Genomic DNA, 21,337 nt, shown 5'->3' on the forward strand with positions numbered 1-21,337 from the left:
TCCTGGACGATACCCGACAATGGAAAGATACGTGCTGCTGACACATATCGAGAATTCACTGTAGATTTAATGTGCAGCTTTTAGTTTCAGTTCTTATGAATTGTAACAGCCTATTTAGTATTCTGACTAGTGATATTTGCGATATCTGTAACTGATATTTATTTAGTATTACTTGTGCACAAATTATGTTACAAATTATGTTTAGAGTTGTCACAAATGTTGATTTTATGTTTACTCTGTACTGTTAACACAATAATTTCAAATTTTTTCTTATTTTTTGCAGTAATTTACAAACGTTAGACTAAGATATAAATATTGTTTTTTTTCGTGAAATATTATTTGAGTCGAAATAAGAGAAATTTCATTTGAAATCATTGTAATTGTAATCATTAGAACTATAAACTTTTGAATCGGCTGTTTTCTAAAGTTGCCTGAGCTAAATTCAAAAATAAGATTTAACATTCATGTTGCAACACGCTGTACCAAGATCTCCGATACTCTAAATTGAATACATAAACTGTGTGAACAGTTAGTGTTGGAGTTTGTTGGTAAATTCAGCGTATGCTTTGGTGGAACAAATAAAATATATATATATTTGTGAATATAACAATCACACGTTACGCAATACTTAAGGTTATCAGCATATGTCACGCAGACTATATTTCGTCGACTGTTCGTTCGCGACTCCCGTCTCGCTCACAAAAGGTTTTACCAGGACGCATCTCCTTGCGTCACACGGTATGCCCGCGAGTTTGAACTCACGCGGACTACACTCTCCCCCTACGGGTGACGCAACTCGAATTAGTTGAGTTAACATTACATCGAAATATCTATTAATCCGATTTCGTTTAGAGTCCACGATAGTTTTTCTCGGGTGACTGCTTTCGTAAGGAAGTCGGCTATCATATACTTCGTGTCCACATGTTGAATTACAAGTTTTCCCTCTTCTACTTCATCGCGTAAAAAATGAAACTTCAAATTCACATGTCTGGTTTTACTTGACGATCTCGCATTCTTTAACCATTCGATGGTCGCCGTATTGTCGCAATACAATACATTGGTATCGCATAAAAATTCGTTTAACCCTATCTCTAGTAATATATTAGTAATCCAATTTAAATCTTTAACGATCTCGGAGCAAGCGAATAACTCTACAACGCATGTAGAAAGGCCAACAGTTTTTTGTTTATTGCTACGCCACAGGATCATTGATCCTGTGATCATGATCGCTCCCCCTGAAAAGGATTTTCCTTGTTCAGCATTTCCCCAACTGGCATCCGCGTATGCTATTATGTTTCCCTGATCACGATTGTAAACAAGCATTCTCTCTTTAGTGCCTTGTAGATACCGCAATACTCTCTTCGCCAATAGCCAATGTCGTTTTTCAGGACAATGATTGTATTGAGATAAGTATGCCGTTACAAACGACAGATCGGGTCTAGTCCTATTAGCCAAATATAAAAGTTCGCCAATTAATTCCTGATAAGTATTTCTATCCATTTCCTCGCCAGTTTTTTCACAAGGTTTGTCCTCTCCGGGAGTTATCGGGGTAGATACCGCGTTACAATCAATCATTTGATGTTTAATTAATAGCCTTTCGATATACTCCCTTTGGGACAATGCTATTCCCGACTCAAAAGTCTCAATTTTTATATTTAAGAACGTGCTAGTACCTATCTCGATCATCTCGAATGTATTGTTCAATTGTTTAATTACCCTCTCATATAACTCGTCGTCGTTGTAAACTACCGTCAGGTCGTCAACATACGCAGCCAATATAATGACCTTTTTGTTTTCTCTAAGAGTAAAAATGCAATTTTCTGATGCCAACGCTGAGAAACCTATCAGAGACAGTGTATCTTTCAATTTTATGTACCAGTTCCTGCCCGACTGAGGAAGTCCATACACGCTCTTCCTTAGTTTAAGTACGTTTTGTTCTCCGTATTCCTTCTCAAAACCCGGTGGCAAAGCAAGATAGACGGTTTCTCGTAAATCTCCGTGTAAGTACGCTGTTTTAACATCAAAAAATTTAAATTTCCAACCAAGCTTTACTGTTACAGCCATTAAAAGGCGCCAACTTTCGATAGATACTACGGGGGCATATGATTCTTCGTAGTCCCGTCGTTTAATTTGGTTATACCCTGCGGCAACTAGTCTCGCCTTGCACTTAACGTTCTCGAGTCCTTTGTTGTGTCGTATCGATAATACCCATTTACTTTTGATAATATTTATCTTGTTGGTCTTTTTCACAACCTCCCATACTGAAAGTTTATCGAACGACCTAAGCTCCTCTCTCATAGCATGCTCCCATTGTGGCCACTCGTTACTTTGTCTGGCCTCGTCATAATTTAACGGTGCGTTAATATTATTTACAAGATTAACCTGGTTTCTTTCTTTGATTCTATCTGATCTCCGGGCTCCGCTTTGTATATCCCTTTCGAGTTCTTGTATCCTACGCAAGTCGTTTTCTAGCTCTATCCGATTCCTGTTTGCCCCTTTTGGCCTACCTCGCTGTCGCGGTGCTTCTATTATTTCCTCTGATACTTCGTCGTTATTATCCGATCTCTGTACTCGCGTATTGGAGTGTGTAACAGGCGATTGTTCTGTATCTACGCGTTCTTCGATTATATCCGAGAGTGAAAGATTATAATTCGAGTCGTACGCTAATTTTTCGTGATTCCGCTGATACGTTTCTACGCCCTGTTCATTATCTCGGATGAATTTACTCCCAAAAGCTCGGATCGTATATCCTATAGCTATGTCTCTCTCTCGAGTATCCTACCATAATGCCGATTTTTCCAGGTACATCAAGTTTACCTCGTTTCTGTTTGGGAACGTGAAAGTATGCGACGGATCCAAAGGTTCTTAAATAACTGACATTTGGTTTTCTATTAAAAAATAGCTCATATGGGGTCCTATTTTTATTTTTACGTGGGGTAATGTTGCTAATGTGGCTGCTACAAGCCGCTGCCTCCGCTCAAAAATTGGTTGGTAATTTACTATCAAATAACAGGATTTTTGCCCGTTCCAATATTGATCTATTCGCCCTTTCTACCTTGCCATTGCTGTCCGGATTGTAAGGGACGGTTTTCTCGTGTGAAATTCCATTTTTCTCTAGCAATTCGTCTATTTCCTTGTTGACGAACTCACGGCCATTGTCTGTCCTCACCCGTTTAATCCGTTTACCGAGTAAGTTTTCGTATTTTTCTATAAATGCCGCTAAGCGTTCAACAGCCTCATTCTTATGTTTTATAAAGAAAGTGAAATACATCCCCGAAAAATCGTCGACAAATACTAGCATGTACTTCGATCCATTTAAAGAAGTGACTGGCATCGGTCCGCATATATCTGCGTGAATCAACTCTAAGGGTGCTCTACTTTGATCTATGGTTAATCGTTTGTGCGTTTTTCTTGTTATTTTACCGAGTTCGCAGCTATCGCACGTGTAACTGTGGTTGATGCAATCAACGTCTGCTTCGCCTAACATTCCATTGTCGTACATTTTCTTTAGATATTCATCGTTTATGTTACCTAAACGCTTGTGCCAGATTTCGTATGCATCTGTTACTTTTATTACATTACACGATAAACGCTCGAGATGTTTTGTCGCGCAAGGTTTTGCTAATAATTTTACTTGCCGATCGTAAAGTTTCCCGGTTAGGACTTTGTTACCCTCACTGTCGTATACTGTGGTCGTATGGCCTTTCTGCATAACCGTGTAGCCCCGCAACATTAGCGTAGTTGTGGATAGGAGGTTTTGTCTCAATCCAGGTACGTACAGGACGTCCGCCATCATTATTTGAATGTTATCTCCCGCATCGCTAGTTACATTGACCTTGACAGTACCTACGCCTTCGTACCATAGTTTAGATTTCTCTCCCGCCTGGCAGAGTTCGCCGCGCTGTAAATTTATATTATCGAACCATATTATGTCATTAGCCATATGGTTTGACGCTCCGCTGTCTAGTACCCATGTATAGAAGAAGTTTTGGATATTACCTGTGTCGGTTGAGTTACCTATGTTAAACGCGTATACCTTGTTGTCGTTGTCGACCGTTTTTGTGACATTATTCGCTGTCCTTCTCTTACCAACGTCCTTCGGGGCAGGGTCGCTCTCTCGTCTGTTTCCTTTGTATCCCGAACGGTATGTTTGTTTGTTTTCCCTCCTGTGCCAGCATTCCTTCGCAAGATGGCCGACTTTTCCGCACTCGTAACACCTTCTATTGCTCCTTCGATGTATCGCATAGGCGGCGCCTTCCGTTTCTCGTCGATATACAGTGACTCCCAAAAATATTCGGACACTAGCTATAACTAACTTTACGACTTGATAATTCCTTTGTTAATAAAGCAAACGTCCCGGGAATTGTTTCTAGCAATAAAAGATCTATTAATGTTGATAAACATAAATAATTTATTTGAAAAATATACATAAATTCCATAATAAAAATTAGTAAAAGAAATAATGTACCATTTTTGGCTCACAAAAATATTCGGACAATATTAATTTTTCAATTTAGATAATGTAATTTAGCATTACAAAATTTGTTTAATACTTCGTGGCATAACCATTTTGTTTAAGAACATGTCTTAACCTGTTTGGCATATTGTTTGTAATTTTTTAAAAATATTCAACAGTTATATTCGACCACTCAGTTGCAAGTCTTTGTTTTAATTCAGCTATCGACGTAATTGGGGTTTTTCGAATTTTTCTATCCAATTCATCCCATAAATTCTCGATAGGATTAAGGTCCAGTGATTGGGGCGGCGAATGAAGAATTTTGGGGCAGCGGTATAATAAAAATTCTTGCACAATACGTGACTTGTGCTTGGGGTCGTTGTCTTGGTAAAACTTAAAAGTATTATTAAGCCCCATTTTTTCAGCACTTTGAATTAAATTATTTTTGAGTATATTTAAATAATGATTTTTGTCCATGATACCGTCAATAAACACTAGGTTACCGACTCCATATGACGAAATGCAACCCCAGACCATTACGCTGCCTCCGCCGTGTTTCACTGTACCTCTTGTATTTCCAAAATTAAACTCTTTATTCGCTTTCCGCCACACCATAGTTCTTCCGTCGGAATTGTACAGATTGAATTTGCTTTCATCAGCAAATATGACATCCTTCCACCATGTCTCATCCTTAGAAATTAGCTCTCTTGCAAAGGTTTTTCGTTTATTCCTATTCTTTTCGTTGATAAATGGTTTCTTTCTAGCTACTCTTCCATTGTAACCAGCTTGCCTCAGCACTCTCCGAACTGTTTCGGCTGAAAAATTTTTGAGCTTTCTCCTAATAGCTCACTAACTAGTTTTGGAGCACTTAAGTGCGGATTTTTTTTCACTTTCCGAATAATTTTGCTTTTCTCCCTCGTACATAAAAGACTTGGTATTCCAGTTTGCGGAATAGAATCAATGCGATTCTCAATATAAAATCGTCGACAGATATCTGCAGCAGTACTCTTATTTATGCGAAGCATTGCACTAATTTCGCGATAGGTTTTTCCTTTTTCTCTATGAAAAATTACAAGCTGTCGCACATCGAAACTCGTATTCTTTCCTTTGCGACCCATTTTGAACGAATTCACGTTTACTACTGACAGTAGTGGGCTGGCATGGACATCTAATGGTCCACGAGATTCTGTTTAAAAAACAAACGTTTTCCCGTTCTTGGGATATCGCGTCCCCAGAAGGCGATTACCAGCGAAATATAATACGTGTCCGAATATTTTTGTGAGCCACAAATGGTCCATTATTTCGTTTAATAATATATATTATGAAACGTATGTATATTTTTCAAATAAAGTATATATGTTTATCATCCTTAATAAATGTTTCATTGCTAGAAACAATTTCCAGGGCGATTGCTTTATCAACAAACGAATTATTAAATCATAAAGTTAGTTATACCTAGTGTCCGAATATTTATGGGAGTCACTGTACGTCCCGCCGTTTCCTTTCCTTTTCGCGTTCTTTCAGAATCTCCTGGATTTCTTCTATAGATCTGTCCCTTTGTGTCTTCAATATCTCACGAAGATCCTTATAATTGTCGTTTATTCCTCGCACCGTGTAATATGCGAGTTCTCTTGCCGATATTTCGACCCCCAGTGAGATACACTTCGTCCCGAGACCACGTGCTCTGGCAATGTAATCCGCTACGGATTCTTTATCTTCCATCCGTAGGAATTTCAAATCGTTGCTCGTATCAATTTTTTGATCTTCCGCTGCTCCCGCATAGGCTCTTTTAATCGTGCACCACAATTTTTGCGCACTAGTAACGGTCGCGAACTGTAATGCCTGATCGTCAGACAGATGTAGTCGTATGTACGCCACTGCGTTCTTGTTCCTTGTTTTCCATTCGGTTTTCAATTTTTCAGTTGCTGTCTCTCCTGGTGTCGTCTCGTATAGGGCACGATCTAATCCTTTCAGGCTTAGAAAGGCTTCCATCTTCATTGCCCATACAAGGTAATTCGCCCCGGTCAACAGGGGAATTGCCGGTAACGGCCCTTTGTCCATCTTAGGATTTCGCGAATTCACCACGTGGCACTTGCTTGTCGAGTATCAACCACGCTCTGCTACCACTTGTTGGAGTTTGTTGGTAAATTCAGCGTATGCTTTGGTGGAACAAATAAAATATATATATTTGTGAATATAACAATCACACGTTACGCAATACTTAAGGTTATCAGCATATGTCACGCAGACTATATTTCGTCGACTGTTCGTTGGCGACTCCCGTCTCGCTCACAAAAGGTTTTTCGCGTTACCCTGATCGCTCGCGCGATAGGCGCTCGCCCTAGCGTACCAGGACGCATCTCTTGCGTCACACGGTATGCCCGCGAGTTTGAACTCACGCGGACTACAGTTAGAATTGATTTCGATTAACAGTAGGATTGTAGCACAAAACACAGCTCGTTGTCTATGGTCGAATAAACGAGTCCGACGAAATTAGAAATATTTTAATTAAGTTTCCTTGCCTATGCCCTAGCCTATCTTGTATAATGTATCCGTTGGGTATTTAATTGAAGCCACTCACGAATGTATTTGAACACAGTTAACTTAATACTTTATTGTTCAAAGAACTGCTTATGAATATAACAATAATATATAAGGAAAACGTTTTACATAGTACATGTGCGATCTCTTCTATAATACATAACGAACAAAGGACAATAGGAATCGGCGACAAGTGAACGAGCGACCTCTTTCGTTGTCCTGAAAAATGACGCGTAATAGCGGTGGCGTCGGTTTCGGTAACAGCGAACCGATTTGAATTTAGATATGGAGTTCACTCGTTATTGACAGATTTTCAACAGTATCATTTGTAATTGTTCGTCTCTCTGAATATAATAAAAAAATGTGTACAAGTATCACTAGTTGTTTAACTCTGCTTCGGCGCTTCTTTTCGTCCAGGATATTTCGTATTTAGCACTGTTCTAGCACCTTCAGAATAATGCGCTGGACAACCACGACGGAAAATGCGTGTAACGAAGGACAAATACGATTCACAAATTTTTCACGATACAAACGTACTGCTTGCCTCAAAGATTGATGGCTTTCGCCAGAAGTGAAAACCATATCGATTCGTTCCTGTACAGTATAACGCATTGTTATCACTTTCACGTTTCGAACTCGAATAATGCAGAAGGAACAACGGTCTTATTCTAACCGATTAACCTTCTGTTAACGATCTCAATGATACATACTCTAACATAAACATACGCTGTTTACTGTGAAAACTATTTCGAACATTTATTATGATATGTAAAGGTCGACCCGACGTAAACAACGCGCAATATTTGCTGAAACACGTAAGTTTTAAACTTCCACATTTCATCCGCTTCAACATAATTATTCTTGCTCAAGGTCATTTGAAAGTCAAAAAGGTGGTATCCACTAAATTCAGTTTTTTATTGTCTATCATGCTATCGTAAAAAAAATATACTATACCATTAAAAAAAACATCGGTGACCTTGAAATTTCATTAAAAAACACGACATAACAAATTTTTTTCTTCACCATTACATTGCCCCCTGCAATAGTGTCACTTTGCCTCTGAAGTTTTCTGATAGGACTGTAAATACGAAAGATATTTAGGTGTTCCCATTTATGTGGGACACCCTGTATATTTTAACGAATGCGTTTATTCTAGTAAAGATTAAATTAGATTACAGAAACACGTGCTCTGCACGTTCCCCGTTACAAATCGCCATATTGAGTAGTCGTCTATTGTTCTAGCGCACGCATCTAGCCCCCCTACACTCTGGGGGTCACGTCAGATGACTGCCGAATATGTAAAGGCGCGAATTACAATATTACTCCTTCACAGATATAAATAGATTTATCATTTACAGATGATGATTTATCATCTAAAAATAAACAGCTTATTATAAGAAATCGTAAATATATTAGCTTCTAATTAATTAAAAATTAAAATATTACTTTGCGACTGATGGTCTCAAGTGTTTCGAAGTACAAAAAATGGTTAGCGAGAAGTTAGTGGTTGTGACAAGTACGTGTAAATATAAAACCTCATACAGATTAAATTATCATTTTTGTAATTCGAGTATTACGAGCGACATTTTTGTGAAATTGACGAAGCTCTCAAACATAATAGCTGGCTTTGTATTTAATGAGGTAATATACATAGTATAAACACAAGTTTAAACGGCACTTAAAGAGGTTTAATTCTATTTATTCTCAACAATTAAGAAGACGTATCTTTTACACTGATTGCACGATCGTAAATTAATATTAGTCGTAGTTAAGAAATAAATTTAAATTAATCAAAAGGATTAAACTCATCACCTGTCTGAAGAACAGTTTCAGATTGTAGAAAATAAGAATGCGAAGATATTTTATTGAAAAACTTGCCTTGCTTTAAAATAAACCTACAGTTTTGTAAAAAAAAAATAGATTATTAACTTGTAGTTCGATGAATAAAATTATAATATGTGTTTTACACACTTCCTTCCAAAAAAATATATTGCTAAGAAATTATAGCAAAGATTTGTAATATGAAAGCAATTTTGGCAACGTTCAGTACACGTGCTATTTTGCATGTACTTTGATCGTAGTATGATTATTCGTAACCATCGCTCGATTTGTCAGTGTTTTGACAGCCATGATGAATACTACGAAATTATGTTAAATATTTGCAACAAGCCAACATGATCGAATAAAAATATTGAATAACATAAACAACAGGATATCAGCGTAACATGAAAAGAGTGTTATTCAATAATGACCACAATATCATTCGTATGCATTACGATGACCCGGTCATCGGTGACGGTGAGATAAACATACTATTGATAAGAATGTAGTCTCATTTTACCATATTACGAAATATGCTCTCGTTATATACTCATGATAATTCAAAATTCGGTGTGTCCATAGTACAATGCGCATGAATTCGCAACATTTCAGTAACTGTACTTCTCAGGCATATTTGTATATTTATCAATATATTTATCAACATTTATGTATTCGTCAACATATTAATATATTTATGAAAAAATTACTTTACATAGATCGTCTACGAAATTTTGAAGCTTTTTCAAAAATTATTTTTAAAATTTAGAAATCGGTAAAGTATTGATGAAAAATTTATGAGTGTTTAATAAATACAATAATCCAATACCAGTTTAGGTTTACTTTGAATCCTTCAATTTCTACAATCCCGAATTCATTTCTTCAAAGACATTTGTATAACATACAGTCGGTACAAAAATGGAAACGCGTTTTCTTATCGACAAATTCAAACGTCTTTGAAAATTTGTTTCACGAACAAAATCACCATGGTCTTGAAAATTGATGTCTCTCCTTCATATTGACCTCAAAAACTGTCATGTACGATTTTTACGGCGTTTTATTGCTCTTGGAATGAAAAATATGCTGAAATTAGAATAATCTAATTGTAAGGTACATTAAGAAGGTTGCAGCTAATTATTACTATACGGTGGATGTTATGCATTTATCACAAAAATGGGTAGGTAAAGCCAAAAATTTTAAAAAGAATAGGGAAATTGGCAATTGTTGAACAAGAGATGCTCCTAATCTATTTTGATTGCGCCTAAATTGAAAATTTAAAAAATACATTATTGAAAATGTTGAAAGTAGTTGTCTTTCACGATTTTCGGCCTCTAACTGTAATAAATCTAAGAATTCTTACATATTTCAATGCCTGTCGTTCCTTTTCGCATCAACCGATATTTATGACATTTTCTTCATGATTTTCATGATATCTTTAAATGGAAAGACCTACTTTTTGTATCCTGAATCGAATTCTGTGTAAAAATGTACTGGCCTTCATATGTCCTAGGTTTAATAGTTAACGAGATATTATTGAAATAATTTTCCATATGTACTCATCATGTTCTATTGTAGTTGAGGGACATCAGTTCGAGCACCTATTATCTTCCAAGCAGAGTTGGGCATTATTCGAATTGTTCCGGATAAATATGTATCTAAAATAATTATGCGGATTATTTTTAGTCAAATATTTTATTCGAATGTTGATTGCAAAATTATTAGAATAATATGAATAATTGTTCTGTTCTTTTTTCTATGTAATTTTATAAGAATATTTCAGATCAATTTTATCCTCTACGAATAAAATCTAATTCGAATGAAATCTTATTCGGATGAATTTTTATTCAATTGGATATATATTCGAAAGTGTCGAATAAAATTTTATTCGTTAGTCTTAACCTCTTGTCCGTTATCCAAATAAAATTTTGTCCAACTTTGCTTCCAAAGGTATGTGGTAGGTACGTACTGAAAATTATTTCGATAATATCTCGTTAACTATTAGGTTTAGGACATATGAAGGTCAATACATTTTTACTCAGAATGTGATACTCTATTGACATGCGATGCAAAAAGTAGGTAATTTCATTTTAAAAAAATGAAGGTTACCTTGAAATCTCCGAAACGCCACTACTTATAAAACCAATATATACATTACATAATCCCTCCAAACTTTCTAACTTTTTTATACAAAACATTTTCGTACAATATATAATTTTGTAAGTTATTCAGGGTGAACGAGTTTTGTGGGACTCCTGTATATGATGCATTTTGTAAATCTGTATCAATTATACATATTCTGTAAATCTCATGAGGACTTCCTTTTCCGGTTGCGTGAGAGGTTGAGGCGTGTGAAGCGAGCAGAGAAGTTTTTGTAAAAGAGAGTGAAGGTTGAAAGGTGTGAGAGGTGAGAAAGTGGTGGAGAAGGGAGCGTGAGGAGCATGTGCAGGTGGGGAAAAGGGAGAAGGGCAAATAGTGGAGTAGGGTAGTGCAAGGAAGGTCAAAGCACAGACGAGGTATAAGGATAGACCTATCATCTTATGGGACTTCATGTCTCATGTTCTGAAATATCGACTGTTCAAAAAATCAGAAGCACCGACGAGATATATATAAAGACTGCCAGCCCCCGTGTTAAACTGCGAGTCTCAAAGTGGGTCCCAGGTGGGTACTGGGATCGGTCGGTAACGGCCCCAACGTCGAGATACTCTCGTCAGTTGTGGAACTATCACTGATCTCAAATACCAACATCGCTAAACATGCTGCGCTCGCTACCTAAATAGAACATTTGCTCCTGAATTACGGACGAAACGTCAGTGACATAGGCAATAAATAACGTATAATGCGTAGAATGAAAATAATTATCTTTTATTGTATAATTTCATTACACTCTTATTGCCTTCTTATTTTCCATATTGTTCACCATTGTAATCATTATTTTATAATCGATAGTTTATAGGTGAAATTAATTAATTTGGAAATTATTGCGATATTTATAAAATAATGATTATTCAATAAAATATATTCTGTAATAGTTATAGAATTAAAAAAAAGAATAAATACAATATACAAGTAATGACAACATTCAATCGTTCTTATTGTGATCCGTAGTAACAAACAGAAAATTAATTTTTTTACTTATTTATCCGACAATACCACTTCTAATGCTCGACTGCATTGACTGCAATTATTCAAGTAGAGGTAGTAACGAAATAAAATTGTTAAGTAATGAAACTATCTTTCGACGGCTCTTATCCATATAATGCTATTTGGAGGCAGTATTATTGCTATTTGTACAAACGCACAGATACACAGATTCTTATATCTTGCAATGCACGTTGTTTTTTTCTCCGTCAACCGATTTCGATGAAATTTTCAGTATGTGTATCACTAACATAGAGGAAAAGACACATATTTTAAATTTTTATTGCGAATTTAAATAAAAAAGTTTTGAAAAGTGTCCAAGTCATTTTAAGTTTTAATTATAATTGTATTGTTTGCTATTTTTTATACCTTATAGTATTGTTTCTTCACATTTTATATTTTTTATATTTTATAAGCAATAAACTTTATGTATAAACAATAATTGTATTGTTAAATTTCATTTTCTGTGAGTAATTGTCAATACATATACATTAGTAACCACATCTAGACTTTTGCCCGAAATTCGGCAATTTGTCCGCACTGTGCAACGCGGCGAAAACCGAGCAGTCAAACTCGAGGCGAGGACTCACCGCGTCTCTTTCTTTTCATACGCTGTCCTTCGCGTCCGAAACTTCAATCGTTCATTACACAAGTAAATATCATCGGAATTTTGTCGTATTTGGTACCGTTTTCCGTAGAAAAATGCCACGAGTATGTTGGTGAAAGTCCGATAGAAAAATAATTAATAATGAAAAAGTTTATTTTTTTATTTAAAGTCTTGAGCTCACGCAAGTCTTTCATCTTTTCCGAACGCTTCGACTCTCCGCGGCTCTTTCTTTCCCATACACTGTCCTTCTTCGCGTCCGAAACTTCAATCGTTCATTACACAAGTAATTATCATCGGAATTATATCATATTTGGTTTCATTTTAATCAGAAAAATGCCACGAATATGTTGGTAAAAGTTAAAAAAAAAATAACTAAAAATAAAGAAGTTTTGTAATTGGATTAGTAGTGGTCTTCTGGTCTCACACCGATATACCCGACAATGTGTGGCCCACTCCTCGCCGACGACGGTTCTCGAGTTTCGCTGTCCGCTTCTCCGTGCAACATTATATCGGAGACGGATATTCTCTCCGTTTGAATACCAGTCATTTTGGTGTGCCATAGGTTTCTTATGGCAGAGTTGGGCAAAATATTTATCTAAATAAAAATTTCGAATAACCAATAAAAGATAAAAAAAATTTTATTCGTTATTCGAAGGTTCGAATAAAAAAAGTATCTTTATTCGACGAGTATCGAATAAATAATTTTATCCGACGAAAAAAGATAATTCTTTTTATTCGAAGCGGATTTATTCGAACTTCGAATAATTTTTTCATCTTTTATCTGTATCTTTTATTCGAAGGCTTCGAATAAAGCTTCGAATAACTTTTGCCGAGCGCCGAGCTTCAAAGACCCAGCGACGACAGGCGACATACAATGTAAGCGGATGGAGAATCGCGCACGAATGAAAGTTTAAACTTTTAGATTTTTCAATATATCCTCATAAAATTGTGACGAACGAATGGAGGGGATTTTCCTGATGAAAATGAGGTCAAATTCGAGTATAATCGAACAAGTTTCACTAATACGTAATGTTACGATAAAAATTACAATCTCATTAAAGACAGTCCAAATGATGTCGTGTTTGGACTCATTTTGATCGGGGTAAGCTGTACAACTCATTCGTATTAACAATATTGTTCTGATTAAAAACATAAAAGCATAAATTGCCAATAATGCTCGATTCTTCATCTGCTTACATCTACAACTACCAATCCAATTGCAAAACTTCTTTATTTTTCATTACTTTTTTATGGGACTTGCGGCAAGTAATTCGTGGCATTCTTCTGATTAAAATGACACTAAACACGGTACAAATGGGACTGTATTTAGTATTTTTATCCGTAGATTTATTCGAAGGTTTCGAATAAATCTTCGGATAACTTTTGCCAGCTCGACGAATAAACGGCGACGAAGCCCGACAAGGACCGACGAGCGCCGAACGTCGAAGACCAAGCGACTGCCAAACGGCATACAATGTAAACGGATGTAGGATCGAGCATTATTAGCAATTTATGCTTTTATGTTTCTAATCAGAGCAATATTGTTATTACGAATGAGTTTTAGAGCTTATCCCGATCAAAATGAGTCCAAACACGACACCATTTGGACTGTCTTTAATGAAATTGTAATTTGTATCGTAACATTAAGTATCAATGAAACTTGTTCGATTACACTCGAATTTGACCACATTTTCATCAGAAAAATTCCCTCCATTCGCTCGTCACAATTTTATGAGGATATATTGATAAATCTAAAAGTTTAAACTTTCATTCGTGCGCGATTCTCCATCCGCTTACATTGTATGTCGTTTGTCGTCGCTGGGTCTTTGAAGCTCGGCGCTCGGCAAAAGTTATTCGAAGCTTTATTCGAAGCCTTCGAATTATATTCGTTTTATTATATATTTTGATAGTGAAATGTTGATTCAGAATTTGTATAACCCTTATTGAAAATAATTATGCAATAACAACTATTTCCTAGATTTATGTAAATAACTAGATGTGAAGAACGGTATTTTATATATTCCTTTATATTATACTCCGGGGTTCAGTGTACAGTCGTAAAAATGTGTTGTTGCAAAATTGTTTATAATGTTGAAAATTAACGTTAAACTTCGTTAAATAGTTTTTGAAGGAATGGATATATAAATATTGTATAATATTGATGTGTATTTATACGAGGTCGCCGCCGCGTCTACAATGTATGCTGGCGGTTCGTCGGCGTGCTCTTTGCACAGGCCGCCACACTGGTACTCGCACCAAAGGTCAAAAGACTGAATTCTGGTAAGCTGAGAAAAACTGTTTGACAGAATCTGAGCTAACTAACCTGAGAATAGATTGTCTTAGACTTTTATATTTTTCGATAATGAATAACTAGCTAGTGGCTCGATGGGGAGGGAAGAGCAAAACGCATACGCGTGCAGGTAGATCAAATACTCAGAGCGGGTGACCTAAGTGGGCGCGTGCAGGCGATCCGGTCATAAACCTTAGCTCGCTGATGAGAGCCCTACTGTCCCATTGTACGGAAGTACACTTTTTAGAAGAAATGGTCGAGATAACGAACCAAAAAGGCAGTAAACCATTTTCACACTACACAATTATAAACATGGAGATAGCGCAGGTTGCTTAGCGAGAAACGTGCGGCCGCTTCTCGTTATACATTATGCAGTCAGTCTCATAATTGATGGCAGACACTTTAAATCAGAATAACTTTTTTTATAAATCGACCAAACGACTTCAGCTTCTAGACAGCTACTAGATGACATGTAATGAAAACTCAGGAAAAATTGCGTTATATAATTGCGTTAATTGTCGAGCTAGGAAGTAGATTTAACTTTGCTGCCACTACGAATTATTTGGTAGTTAGCATGATTTTGGACCATCGTATAAAAGATCGACTGTTATCCACGGAGAAGAGCCAACAATTGCAAATTGAAAAAAGATTTCGAGATGAAAATCGGTAAACTTTTTACAAACATTAAAATATTAACTAAACAGAAAGTATGACGAGTGTTGAACGTAGACATCAGATCCTTTTAAAAGGACCTAGCCGATTTATGGTCAAAACTGCCCTTAGAGGTTTTTCAATGATTAATGAACAATTCGAAAGCTGGCTAAGAAAAACCCCTCTGAGTAAAATTTCAACCCCCTATCTTGCCCATGAGGTTGGTTACAGGGTAAATTAGATTTCGCGCTTCTCCGCGTATTTTTCGCACTCTGGTGCTTCCTAAAATTCTGAAAAAATGTGACATATTTTGGATTCTAAGGCTGACTTTTGATAATTTTTTCAGATTTTTTTGTTACGAACTGTGGTCGTAAAAAAATGAAAAACCTCCAAAAAATCGGAAAAATGCAGATTTCTCAAAAATGTGAAAACATGCTATTCTACTGTTTAGTTCCTTGTTAAAGTACTATAACAGGCAGTGTTGTCAATTTTTTTTAGATTTTTTGTTGTGAGACATCATCGTCAAAAAACAATAAAAACCGAATTTTTTCGACGTTTTTGCTATTAGGAGGAAAGTTACATTTGTTGGTTTTATCGCAGATATATATTAAGTAATTTTTAGCATTATTAAATTGAAACAAGTAATTGTTTGACCTAAGAAATGTGATTTAAGAGAAAGAATAAATTGTATTTTGTGTGATATATACCAGAATGTTCGTAAAGTTTTGTAACATCGCCAGACGTCGAACTAAGGAGCGGATACGCTGAGGTTCTTATCCCGTCGGTGGTAAATGTTTTTTCCCATACATCATCTTTATTTTTTCAATTTCTTATATTATTTATTCATGTGATTTTAACAATATTTTTTTAATGTTCTAAAAATATTGAAGTAACATTGATTAGGCAATGAATATTTATATTATTGTGTTCGTCCACGATTTCCGCCAGATATGAAATTGCTTGTGAAAATTGGTAAGATTCCGTGAAAAGAATTTTGAAATCCACTTCTGTCATTTCCAGAAAATCAAGAAATCAATACTGTTTGAAATGGAATCTTTTTGCGGTTCCAATTGTTTTGACCATCTTAATCGGCTATGCCCTTTTAAATCTTATCGCCTATACGTGCACAGTACCGAATGACAGGCTGTTGGAACTTCCAACTTGTGTGAAAGGTTGTAGACTGGCACATATTGGCACGAATGCGTACAAATACATATCAATATTATACAATATTTATATATCCATTCCTTTCAAAAACTATTTAACGAAGTTTAACGTTAATTTTCAACATTATAAACAATTTTGCGACAATACATTTTTACGACTGTACACTGAACCGGAGTATAATATAAAGGAATATATAAAATACCGTTCTTCACATCTAGTTATTTACATAAATCTAGGAAATAGTTGTTATTGCATAATTATTTTCAATAAGGGTTATACAAATTCTGAATCAACATTTCACTATCAAAATATATAATAAAACATCGCAAACATTTAGCATTGTCAATATACTAAAATGCTTGATAATATTGATGTGCTGATCTTCCCGCTGTAACTCGCATCATGTCATTTTACGCCTGATTTTATTTCGAGCCGTTCGCTTCGTTGCGAGCAGCTCGCATAGGTGCGGATAGCTCGCATCGGTGCGGGTAGCTCGCGTCGTTGCGAGTAGCTCGCATCGGTGCGAGCAGCTCGCATCGTGCGAGTACTCGACTCGACTCGAAAAGCGAGTCCCGGCTCGACTCGACCCGAGCTCGGCTCGCATATGCGAGCTTGGCTGCAGGCCTACTTTATATATATCTCGTCGGTGTCAGAGGTTTTAGCACAGACGAGGTATAGGAGTAGACCAATCACCATATGGGATTTCGTGTCTCACATGTAAACAACTGGTTTTCTTACGCCCTCTACGCTGACGAACGATAAATGTTGGAACTAGATCCACAAAAATGATCAAATCTGGTCAAATACAAATGATTGACGAGTTATGTACATATCTGATGTTATGACTATATAGTTTCAAATGATATTTTTTCATTTTATGTCATTATGTTCTATATCTACAATTATCTTTATCAATACAATATTAATAAATATAGATACTACGTTTCCAAATTATAGAAATACAATTTTCATAAACCTTGAACGTAAATAACATTTCTCCATACGTATAATTATTATTCGCATTTCTACAATTTTTTAACACTATTAATACGCAACCATTTTGAATATATTTTGTAACTGAACTTGAAAAAGAAACTAAATTGAAATTTACTATATATTTTCATGTATATTTCATTTAAGAAACATAAACTTTAGCTTTAAAGAATCATCTAAAATATTAATTAATATTAGTTGTGAAATTCGATAGAGTTAAGAATTAATTAATCAATAATTATGTAGTTGAGCTTTTTTGCAAGATTTCAATCTATTTCACTACTGACTGAGAACGTAGTTGTATTATTTTCTTTCACGTTTGTAGTGAGAAAATAAACGACAAACGCAACAGAACGTCTGTTTACGTTGGGTATACTACGCACGCGCTACACACAAGCGTACCTCTATTCTGTCCGTGTGAGCTGCCAGCTCGACTGTTCGACGCGTTCCGCCGAATTCACGCAGAGTTGGGCAAAATATTTATCTAAATAAAAATTTCGAATAACGAATAAAAAATAAAAAAATTTTTATTGGTTATTCGAAGGTTCGAATACAAAAATTATCTTTATTCGACGAGTATCGAATAAATAATTTTATTCGACAGGAATTTATCAGACGAATAAAGATAATTTTTTTTATTCGAAGCGGATTTATTCGAACTTCGAATAATTTTTTCATCTTTTATCTGTATCTTTTATTCAAAGGCTTCGAATAAATCGTCGGATAACTTTTGCCAACCAACTTTTGCCAATAACTTTTTTTTTTATTTATTTTTATTTATATATTTTTTGTTTAATATATTTTATAACGTTAAATTAATTTTAATTTCAGTCGTCCGTTTATTCCAATCCTACTTTTCCGTATACAATTTCCATTAAATGTATATACTGGTTCCGTTCTGCAACGGAATTTCCAGAGTTCTTTTTCCTGGCATTCTTCGACACGGCTCATTAGGTTCTTTTCAATTCAAAGTAGTGTACAATTTCGATATAATTTTTTTAGTGCAAGACAATGTCCATTCTTCAAACGGACGCGGACGGACGGTGCGCCCGTTGAAACTAGGTCTTCTCACCTAGGATATTAGATTCTTGAAATCATTGGGGCATTGGGCCCCAGAGTTGGGCAAAATTTTCATCTAAATAAAAATTTCGAATAACGAATAAAAGATGAAAAATTTTTATTCGTTATTCGAAGGTTCGAATAAGAAAGTATCTTTATCCGACAAGTATCGAATAAATAATTTTATTCAACGAGAATTTATCCGACGAATAAAGATAATTTTTTCAGGGAAAGATGGGAAGGGCAATGGGGGGAATGTTGATGGGAATAAGGAAGGAGATCGAGACGAAGAGGGGAGAAGTGGGAGGGAGGGATGGAGTGATGATGATAAAAATGAGAATAGAGGGGGGATGGTGGAGGGTAATAGGGGTATATATAAACGGGGCCTTGCAGAGTTGGAAGAACTGGGAGACTGGATAGAAGGGAGAGAAAAACATGTAAGGGTGATTATTGGGGGGGGGGGGGCTTCAATGCAAGGACGGGAAGAGAAGAGAATGAGGTAGGAGAGGAAGAGGAGGGAAAAGGGAAGGGGAGCAGGAGATCCAAACATACGAAGATGAATGCCTTTATTCATGAGTAGAGTGGAGGGTGAGAAAGGGAGGGTCAAAAAGGAGAGAGGAGGAAGGAGAAGAGGAAATAGAAAGGGGGGAGGTCAGCAGGGTGGTAAAGGGTATGAAAGAGAGAAAAGAGGCAGAGGGGTGGGATACCGAATGAGGTGTGGAAATATGAACGGGAGGAAGTGGAGGAGTGATTATGGAGGGTTTGTAATAAGGTGTAGAGGGGGGAAGGATGGCCGGATGATTGGACGGAGGGAGTGGTGGTGCCGATAGCAAAAGAAAGGGAAAGTAGAAAGGTGGGGGGTTACAGGGGAGTGACACTAACGTAAACGACGTACAAGGTATACGCAGCGGTATTGGCGGAGAGAGTGAGAAAGGAGATGGAGGAGAAGAGACTGTTGCCTATGAGTCAGACGGGATTCAGGAAAGGGTTAGGGAGTGTGGACAACATCTATGTGTTGAACCACTTGGTGAACAGGCAGGTGAGGAGGAAGGAACGAAGGATCGTAGTATTATTTGTGGACCTGAAAGCTGCATTTGATTCGGTGGACAGGGATATATTGATAAGGGCAATGAGAAACAAGGGGGTGAGGGAAGGGGTAGTAGGGAGATGTGAGGAGGTTTTAAGGGAAACGAGAGGTAAGGTGAGAGTGGGGGATGAGGAAGGGGAAATGTTCTGGACAGCAAGAGGGGTGAGACAGGGGTGTCCGTTAAACCCACTGCTGTTTACGTTACTGTTTGCGAATATAGATGAGGTACTGGACAGGGGGCTGGGGAGGGGTGAAGGTGGGAGGATGGAGAATTTACACCTTGGTATAAGCGGACGATATAGGGATGATAGGGGTACTAAAGCGCTATATGGACGAGAAAAGACTGCAGTTGAACGCGGAAAAATCAAAGGTTATGTAGGGTTATGAATGAGACACTGTATTAGAATGAATGCTTAGAGTGACTATGGACGCGACATCGTGGCGCCAACGTGTTTGGGTCCGGCGTGAAAGGGAAGTGTGGAAGAAGAGTGTTTGGGTCTCGGTGACAAGAGTAAAGTGTTTAGGTGAGCCAAGCGCAGGGCGTACGTGACTGCTTGGGTTTTCCGAATGGATGTGAAACTGATAGAGAGAGAATGAGAGTACAAGAGAGGAAGAATGAAAGTGGGACTTGGATAAGAGGGACGAATGCGAGGGATGTAGTGTCAGTCGGTAGAGAGTCAGTCAGTAGAGCGAGAGTCGCGAGCGAGTAAGTTGACGAGATATCGAAAATTGAATTGTAGTTTGAGAGTAGAGTTGTCGATGTAGAATAAAGTACTTTAGTAAAATCGGTGTGAGATCACTCCACCCGTAACGTCACACCTAAGACGTAGGAGTTTCCTCTAAAATATTCGTACAGTTATGAGGTGTAGGATGGGAGAGGGAAGGTGGAAGAAGGTGACGTGGAGGTGGAAAGGTAAGGTACTAGAGGAGGTCAGTCAATATAGGTATCTGGGGTACATAATAAAGAAGGATGGAGGTCAGGAAGAGCATGTGGTGGAAAAGGGGTAAGGAATGGGACGGCGGTAATGGGACAAGTATGGGGAATAGGGAACAGGAGATTTGGAAAGGACTGGGGTAGGAGGATTTGGTTGTTTGACCAGTGGAGATATGGGGGTGGAAGGAGAGGGAAAGTATGGAAAGGCTGCAGGAAAAATACTTAAAGTGGGTTCTAGCAGTAGAAAGATGCACACCAGGGTACATTATTAGGAAGGAATTGCAAAGAGAATTTGTTGGAAACCAGGAATCTGCGTTACCGATCGTAATCGTAATCGCGACATCTCCGTTTGTATTAAGGAACAACATATGTAATAAAGCGTACGTGAGGAAACCGAGTATCGCTCACTCTGTGTATAGCCGCCTGTAAGGAAAGTCGTTTATGTTTACTTAGTTCGGTGCTGAAGTGTTTCGTCCAAAATATACATATATGTACACAGACCACAAAAGGAGATTCTAGTTACTGCGTAAAACCTACAATTAACAACAGAATTGCTGAGGAGAAGGGCGGGTTTAAGAGCATGGGGGTACGAAAAG

General features: G+C 37.0%; 2 protein-coding genes across 3 annotated transcripts in view; one reads left to right on the top strand and one right to left on the bottom strand.

Annotated features, from left to right (window-relative positions):
- The window catches only part of Gbs-76a (Glycogen binding subunit 76A), a 236,403-nt gene that overhangs the window by 48,604 nt on the left and 166,462 nt on the right, over positions 1–21,337 (top strand). The window lies entirely within an intron of this gene.
- LOC143362001 (uncharacterized) overlaps positions 12,821–21,337 on the bottom strand; it is a 242,330-nt gene continuing 233,813 nt past the window's right edge. Inside the window, exon 2 of the mRNA XM_076801772.1 lies at positions 12,821–13,155. Coding sequence (XP_076657887.1) covers positions 12,961–13,155 — 195 coding nt within the window. The 3' untranslated portion in view covers positions 12,821–12,960. The remainder of the gene's footprint in view (positions 13,156–21,337) is intronic.

This window comes from Halictus rubicundus, chromosome 16 (assembly GCF_050948215.1).
Source record: "Halictus rubicundus isolate RS-2024b chromosome 16, iyHalRubi1_principal, whole genome shotgun sequence".
NCBI lineage: Eukaryota > Metazoa > Arthropoda > Insecta > Hymenoptera > Halictidae > Halictus > Halictus rubicundus.